Raw genomic sequence first — 8,654 nt, 5'->3', positions numbered from 1 at the left:
ATTATAATAGGTTGGTTCATATCAGGGTGATGATTAATATCACCCTGACAATATTTTAATAAAAGACAAAAAATGACACCCAATTTCCAAAAACACAAACTCAAACGGGATATAATGTGCGGTCCTAATAAATCAACTTAGTAATCATACCTTGACGATTTAACCTGTAATACTCAAATAAATAACGGGATCTTGAGGATCTGTTAGAATCCTTTCTGGCTGAAAAGCTGCCTCATGTAATGGACCAGCCATTGATCGGGGCCTGTGAACTGTCGTCATTGAACATGATTAAATGAACAGGATTAAAGAGGCTACATTCAGACTCAGCCAGCCAACCTCAAGTTAGTCTGCCAGGGAGGTTTGAGATGTTGGACATATCGCCCTGGTAACATAGCTGGCTTAACTTTAAGCTTGCTTCGGAGAAAAGAAAATCCCACGTTTATGCCAAGCTATCCAGAAATTTAACCAGCTAACCCGGTTATGTACGTACGAAGGATGGGTCCCTGGAGTTGTTAGTGGACATGCTATATGTACACCCTTAGCAAAATTCACAGAGATTAAAGTGTGTGCAAATGACCAGAGGAGATATGAGACATCCATAGATACTGCTGGAGGTGGAACTGAGGGGAGGAGCCTAGGGGCTGCAAGGAGGGGCCTAGTATGGGGGGGGGGGGGGTGCTGTAGGCTGAGGTGGAGTAAGGAGAGGGGCCTACGGGCTGAGGGGAGGGGCCTACGGGCTGAGGGGAGGGGCAGTTCTCTACAATACGCTACACGTTCCAAACTTCCCACTACCATCAGCTTTATAGCATCACTCAACGGTCATTCACTAGACATAATAACATGACCCATTCTGGAACACCAGCCATGATGACAGTGTGAAACAGAGACTGATTGGGCAGGGAGAGGTCAGGTGACAAGTCTCTGGTTGGTTGTCATCCATTCTCTAGTCCCCCTCTACCTCCCTCCTTTCATCCAGCACTGGGGTTGGGTTGGGTTAGGGTTAGGGTTAGAGAGTTAACCCTAACCCTAACCCATCCAGCACTGGGGTTGGGTTAGGGTTAGGGTAAGGGTTAGAGAGTTAACCCTAACCCTAACCCATCCAGAACTGGGGTTGCTTCTGGTTGGTTGTTTCCTCTCTCTCTGATGTGCTGCCATGGTAACATCCTTCATCCTACATGAAGTGCATCTGCAGAGAAGAGAAACGGACAAGTGAGCAGGTTAGCGTGTTAGCTGGCTAGCAGTTTAGCTGTCTGAAAAATCATCTATCATAGACTATCTGGCTATAGTCCATCTTATAGACTATAGCTGATTTATAGACTAGCTGGCTCACACAAGCTAGTGAACAGGTTAGAGGATGAATTAGTGTACAGGTCGGTTTGTTAGCAGATTATCTTCAAAGCAGCCAAATAGCTGGCTATGTGGTTAGCTGACAAGTAGGCCTAGGTTAGCTGGTTGGCAGAGCTGAGTTTCCAAGAGGCATTGTAGCGCTATGTTCATCGTACACGCCTAGTTCACAATGAACGTAGCGCTACGATGCCTCTGGGAAACTCAGCCCAGGTAAGCTATTAAGTAGGTTCGTGAATGAGTGAGTGAGTTAGTAATAGCCTTTACACACACAGTTCCCTGTACATTACTGTGAAATCCTACCTTGGGCCGTGACTGATTTTCTCCATTCATACATGAACCAAATGCCACAACATTCTTGTGTTGCGTCTTTACAAACATGCTAATGGGTTAGGGGTTAGGGTATGCTAACCCTAACCCTAGAACGCCCAAGGCACAGTCCAGCAACAGACACCAGATGAATAAAGTCAGCCGAAGAAAAAATCTGTAGGCTAGTATTATTCTTACAAGTTGAAAATCTATATTATATACTGTATGGTGTTTTTGTTGCTTTTTAAGATCAAGACCTTTATAGGCTACATTTTGCAATGTGGAGAAATGCGGAGCGCATTTGACATTATCGGGTACATAAATGTTTTTTTTTATTTTTTATTTCGATTATTAACTACTAGGCCCACAATAAAGATGATTATGCTAAAATTAAATTCTGTACCAAATGGCAGTGCAAATCATCCTTTGGATGGATGGATCGGCCTGAAAAGGGCTTCATTTCAGGCAAACTTTAGATCGGAGTGGAACTGGCCTAGTGAGCTTATAGGCCTACATAAAAATACTAAATTAATATATCCTAATAAAATACTATAACAAACTAGGGCTGCGAGCAGCAGTGAGTGGGCCCTCGCACGCCACGCGTGTCGGGGTGCGGCGCTGTTAAAGGGTGTCCTATTTCGGTGTCCAGTACTGAGAAAAACTTCCTGTCATCAGTAGGTGGCGCTCTAACCGTGACTCAATATCGATGCATAGATGTGTTCAGAAAGGTACCGTGATAAAGCGTGAGAAAAGTTGTGTAAATCGGATAACGTATGTAGAAGTTATGAGGACTTCCTGTTTTATGGCGAAACGTCGCGGCGCCACGGCAAGGGTGTTTAGTAAACGTAATTTTTTTTGATAACTTTTAATCAGAAAGGTCTTCAGATGAAGCAGACCGAGTGTGAAGTCGATCGGATGAAATCTGTAGGAGGAGTTTGTTAAAGTACGAGGGATGGAAATGTCAAAAACGAGCAAAATGGCGGACTTCCAGTTGGACTTAGGGTATGGCTCCAAGAGACTTTTTTGTGTGTGTGGATAAATTACCTATGTCTATCAACTTTAGTTTGCCTACAAAAAACTGGAAGGTGGGGCTTGCCATTTTTAAACTTTCCAGGGGGCGCTCTGGAGCCGTTTTGCCACGCCCATTTCCGGCACCCATGAAATATCTTTTTTTTTACTGGGACTGACGTATCTGCCAAAGGTCAAGCGTTTTCATGGATGTTTAGGCTGCCAAAAAGGCATTTGTGGTTTCACCAGTAGGTGGCGCTATAAGTTTGACTCGATACCGATGCATATATGTGTAGCGTGAGCAATTAGGTGCAAATCGGATAATGTATGTAGGAGTTATGAGGACTTCCTGTTTTATGGCGAAATGTCAGAATTTGGCGGGACGCCACAGCAAGGGTGTTTGGTGAAAACTGTCTGTCTAGAAGTCTGGTTCTCAGTAGGCTATCGTAATGTCAGAAGCGTTCCCTAGCTCTGAGTCCGCACCATCAAATGTAACATTATTGAAGAAACATAACTCTAAAAGTTTAATATGGAACTACAGTATTTGGATTTTAAACCAGATAAACAAGGAAACGCTATAGATGATGGCCGTCTGTTGTGCAGGCGATGCAGCAATGCCGTATCGGCAAAAGAAGGCAACACATCAAACTTAATATAGCATCTACAATCTCGTCATCCAGACCTTGCACTGGAATACAGACGAGCTAATGAAGCTATGACTTTAGCAGTGTTCTTGCCATTAGCTAATATTACAAAAATGAATGAATGCTGCTGCTGTTGCTAGCTAGCCAGCCAAAGCTAGCCAGCTGGCTAGCTAATGAGGTAACGTTAGCCTACCTGCTGTCATGTTGTCATGCACAGCTGTTGAATGAAAATTGTCGTCCTCTTATTCCAACTCCAAATGTTGGCTGAGACGAATCCAATGATATCCACCTCTTGACATTTGGTCATTTGATCTGGTTTTGACTTTCACAAAAGTGAAAGCTAGATAGATGGCGTCACTGCCATCAACCACAACCCAGTGGCCCTCCGCTGACCTTTACTGGTGGTTGGTGATACTGCACTTGTGTGTATACATGGCTGATTCAGTAGTTGTTTTAGATATGTGTTTTAAATATTTAATATTATATATTAAATGCATTAAATGCATGTTATTCATTCACCACTCGTATAAAGTGATTACACTGTACTGTAAATACATTGCACCTTCATAAAAATAAAACATTTAAAATTACAAATTTTAATGCCTCGGTATCGTGATACTACTTGGTATCGTGATACTTTGGCTGGTATAGTATCGCAGGTCAAATATTGGTATCGTGACAACACTATCCTGAACACATCTGTAGGTCAGTATTGAGTCATACTTATAGCGCCCCCTACAGGTCAAGCAGGAAGTCATCATAACTCCTACATACATTGTCCGATTTACACATTTCTCACGCTTCATCAAGGTACCATCCTGAACACATCTATGCGTCGGTATTGAGTCACGCTTAGAGCGCCACCTACTGGTAACAGAAAGTTTCTCTCAGTACTGGACACCGAAATAGCACAGCCTTTAACAGCGCCGCACCCCGACACGCGTGGGGTGCGAGGGCCTGCTCACTGCTGCTTGCAGCCCTAGTAATCCTTACAATTTCAATAGGGCCTTGCACGGCCAGTGCTTGGGACCTAATAATTTATGCCATTTATGCCGAATAAGAAAAGTTAAGTTAAACAATAACAAAAGTTAGTTACTTTGGAAATAGGCCTTAGAGGGAAAAAAAGATGCCCAAAACCTTTGGTCGGAAAATAATGTTGTAGGCTATGTCAGTCGACCAACATTTTCTTTGGTTTTAGACAGCCATAACTACTTCACTCATGTTAAAATGATCAAAATATAAATTTTCATTTTGGTGAATTTTGGAACTAACCCTAACCCTGCACACAATGATGCCTGCTATGTAAGAGGACCACAATGGAAATAAGCCGTCAGACTTTATTGTGTATTTAATCCTCGTCAGAATGGTTTTAATGGGTGTGCGGTTGCCTATGCACTTTAAATGTATTTTGAACGTTCTTGCAAATAAAATCAATCAATCAATCAATCAATCAACACACCCTTCCCGACAGATTCCAGGGAATAATACTCGGTCTTGACACGGGAAATTGGCTGTGCAGATTTCCCGTGAAATCCCATTCATCCATGCCCCCTAACAGGTAAATACCCTAGAATGTAATGGGAACTCTTCTATGTCTGAATGGGGTTTAAGTTACAGTAGTTAGCCAGCTTGCTGGTTACATGACAGGCAGGTTAGCTAGTTGGCAAGCTAGCTCATTAGTCAGGTGTGTAAATCAGGTGTGTGTGGTCTGTTACCGGGGCTCCTGGGATGGGGCCGAAGGGGTTGCTAGGCCGCAGGACCGGCTGGTTGTACATGACTGGCTGAGGGGCCATCATAGGAACCCCGCCCATCGGACCCATCTGGGGGGGCAGCTGGAGAGAAGGGGTCAGACATGGTCAGATGGGGGGGGCAGCTGGAGAGAGGGGGTCAGACATGGTCAGATGGGGGGGGGCAGCTGAAGAGAAGGGGTCAGACATGGTCAGATGGGGGGGGCAGCTGGAGAGAGGGGGTCTGACATGGTCAGATGGGGGGGGCAGCTGAAGAGAGGGGGTCAGACATGGTCAGATGGGGGGGCAGCTGGAGAGAGGGGGTCGGACATGGTCAGATGGGGGGGCAGCTGAAGAGAGGGGGTCAGACATGGTCAGATGGGGGGGCAGCTGGAGAGAGGGGGTCAGACATGGTCAGATGGGGGGGCAGCTGGAGAGAGGGGGTCAGACATGGTCAGATGGGGGGGCAGCTGGAGAGAGGGGGTCAGACATGGTCAGATGGGGGGGGCAGCTGGAGAGAGGGGGTCAGACATGGTCAGATGGGGGGGCAGCTGGAGAGAGGGGGTCAGACATGGTCAGATGGGGGGCAGCTGGAGAGAGGGGGTCAGACATGGTCAGATGGGGGGGGCAGCTGGAGAGAAGGGGTCAGACATGGTCAGATGGGGGGGCAGCTGGAGAGAGGGGGTCAGACATGGTCAGATGGGGGGCAGCTGGAGAGAGGGCTTCTCTAAGCCTGAATCTAAGCCTCTAAGGATCTGTTTCCCCAGAGACCAGTCCTTACCATCCCATAAACAGGCACTTGAGGGGTGGTCATGGGAAACGCCACTGGAGCTGGAGCCTGGAAGGAACAACACCATAGAAGTGAGAGAAGACAGGAGACAAGAAGAGAGGAGAGGAGAGGCAGAAGAGGAGAGACAATGAAAGAAAAGGAGAGGAAAAGAGAAGGGAAAAAGAAGAGAGGAAAGACAATGGGAGGAGAGGAGACAAGAAGAGCAGAGCAGAGGAAAAGAGGAGGATACTTACATAGCCTGTATAGATCATCCCATTCTGCAGCATTGGATAGAACAGAGGAGAGAGGGGCAGGATGGAGAGGATGATGAAAGGATGACAGGATGGAGGGCAGTGGATGGAGAGGATGATGAAAGGATGAGTGGAGGAGGAAGAGAGAATTAAACACTCCCCCTTTAAAACCCCTAACAACTTTCACTGTCAACCAATAGCTTGTGTGTGTGAGTGTGTGTGTGTGTGTGTGTGTGTGTGTGTGTGTGTGTGTGTGTGTGTGTGTGTGTGTGTGTACCATCTGAGGGACGGGCATGGGTTGTGGTGCCATGGGGTGCGTGGCATGTGTCCAGTTGCCGCTGGTAACCATAGTCTTAGACTGCCAGCCACTCCCTCCTGTCTGTTTCTTCTCCACCAGCTGATTCCACTGCAGCTCCGGCCTGACAGACACACACACACACATGCGCACACACACACACACACACACACACACAGTTCCAAGAAATACAAACAAACCAATGGGATAGTCCAGATTAGGGTAAACCAAACATGCCAGATAGTTTGCTCCACAGAACTATCTGGGATCTCTTCATTGGAAACAGGCAGGCACTTTAAAAAAAATACAGGCAGGTGATTGGATGAACCATCTGTCTATCACCCTCTATCACGGGTAAATCAAATTCTTACAGAAGCCAGTCGGGAGAAGAGCAAAAACATATTTTTCACAGAGAAAAGCTTTCAGTGCCGTTCTAGAGCAATGTAGAAATACTCTCCAGTTCAGATACTGTATAATTGATTCTATAGCCACATCTATGGGAACCTCTTTAGGGTTGTTGAACGAGTGGCCATTCACAGTCCATTTTGACCTTGGGGTACCTTGTCTCTGTTCCCGTCTCTCTTTTCTGCCTGCATACTGTAGCTTCTAAATATGGTGTTTCCGGCTTTAGGTTTTGTATGATAAGGGGAGTTTTTTCTTCTCTTTCAGTGACGTGGGTGTTAGTTTCATATATACGCATGTAGCTTTAGTTTTTGTATGTCTTATGTGATAGGGGGATTTTTTCACTTTCATATACGCATGTAGCTTGATTGACGCATTTTATGGTTTTAGTGATGCACTTGCATACGCAGGTGTGGTTTTATTGACGACCTAACATACGCATGTATTGTTTTAGTGATGTACTTACATACGCAGGCATTGTTTCAGTTGACGTAGGTATGCAGGTGGTATGAAGTGTACCTTTTATGGAATTCCTTCTGCCCTTATTTAGTAAAAATGTGTTTTTTAAGATGTTAATTGCGTCTGGATTGAAGTAGTTATGGTTTATCTGACCACAAACTGCATGGGCTCAGACTGTTTAGAATAGTATACATACTGCATGTTAGCTTAGGATAATTGTCTCTTGATCTCTTTTGTTGCATTCGTGTAATAGTAAGATTGTAAAAGAACCCATCTGAACACTCTGTTCAGAATTGCTTTTTGAAATACTTTGATTGAACTGCGTTTCAATCCTTATTTTTACTTATTAGATTTAAGTGCCCTGTGTTGGCATATTTTGTAAACTTCTATAATTTTAAATAAAAACTTTGGATTAGATTTCACTTGTACTAACACCATTTAGCCTTCTGGGACTTGTGGGTCAGAGGTGACGCTGACGAGCGCCACATACTGACCACAGACACCAAAAGAGGAAGCATACACGTCTTGCATTGGCACCTGACAAACTGTCTGATCTCGATGTTAGCAGAGCCAAGAACTCACTATTAGGGGTGTGTATCGATGCCGTTAACACTCGCTGGTGTCCTCTCACTATACCTCAACCTTCGGGTGAGATAAGGTGAGCACCGGAGAGAGCTCATCATCATTCATTTCAATTTTATTTGGAAGGGACCATGTGCAATTAAAACATAAATGTAAAAACATTTGATGCATCGCACCAGAGTTAGCCTTAGGCTAATTTGCATCTGCAGTCCCTGTAAACAGGTAACAGATAAAAACAACAAACATAATAAGTAAACAAAGTACAATACAGATGACATAGCATTACATAAAGACACTCCCTCTTTCACATTCATCAGTCATAGCAGCACGTCCAGTCACACAACCACACTCATTCACAAACCCACCTAACTGATGAGTGATTGCAGTGTTGAGTAGATTTAAGATGACTTTTTAGGTTGGTTTTAAAGCTAAACGACATTACCAAACGACAACCTAGAGTGGTGGTATCTTAAAAGTAGGCCCTTTACAACCCTCGCCGGCGGAACCGGAGGCCTAAGTTGGAATTAGCGCATTAAAGTCCATCAATGCCTTTCCAAGCATTAGTCAGAGGGTAGACTAGGGTAGGAGCAGTGAAATAGACTATTCTCTCAGATAGTTTTCTCAAGGAGTAGATGGTTCAATATACCTATTTAGGATAGAAACCAAAAGGTATGTCTGACAACAGTGAGAATTGATTCTTGTTAAAATAATATTTGAAGAGTCAGATAAGCACTTATCACAAAGGGTTATCTAGATCCTAGTGTCTAAAAATAGGTATCACAAGTGGTGAGATGTTTTAGCATCACGAAAGGAATAGGATTCACTGTTTATAAGTCTTGGTAGTGAGAGTGGTTACCTTATTAA

At 44.5% G+C, this 8,654-nt stretch overlaps 1 protein-coding gene across 1 annotated transcript in view; it reads right to left on the bottom strand.

Moving 5' to 3' along the window:
* Positions 1-1,171: 1,171 nt before the first annotated feature.
* Positions 1,172-8,654, bottom strand: part of LOC311318995 (phosphatidylinositol-binding clathrin assembly protein-like) — a gene marked incomplete at both ends in the record, with an annotated part of 44,094 nt that continues 36,611 nt past the window's right edge. Inside the window, 5 exons of the mRNA XM_084450429.1 lie at positions 1,172-1,186; positions 5,021-5,137; positions 5,814-5,870; positions 6,056-6,079; positions 6,330-6,471. Of these exons, the coding sequence (XP_084306555.1) occupies positions 1,172-1,186; positions 5,021-5,137; positions 5,814-5,870; positions 6,056-6,079; positions 6,330-6,471 (355 nt within the window). The remainder of the gene's footprint in view (positions 1,187-5,020; positions 5,138-5,813; positions 5,871-6,055; positions 6,080-6,329; positions 6,472-8,654) is intronic.

Source organism: Borostomias antarcticus (assembly GCF_949987555.1).
Source record: "Borostomias antarcticus genome assembly, chromosome: 15".
Taxonomy (NCBI): domain Eukaryota; kingdom Metazoa; phylum Chordata; class Actinopteri; order Stomiiformes; family Stomiidae; genus Borostomias; species Borostomias antarcticus.
The sequence above is the reverse complement of the archived record's forward strand: the minus strand, read 5'-3'. Positions and strand labels throughout refer to the sequence as shown.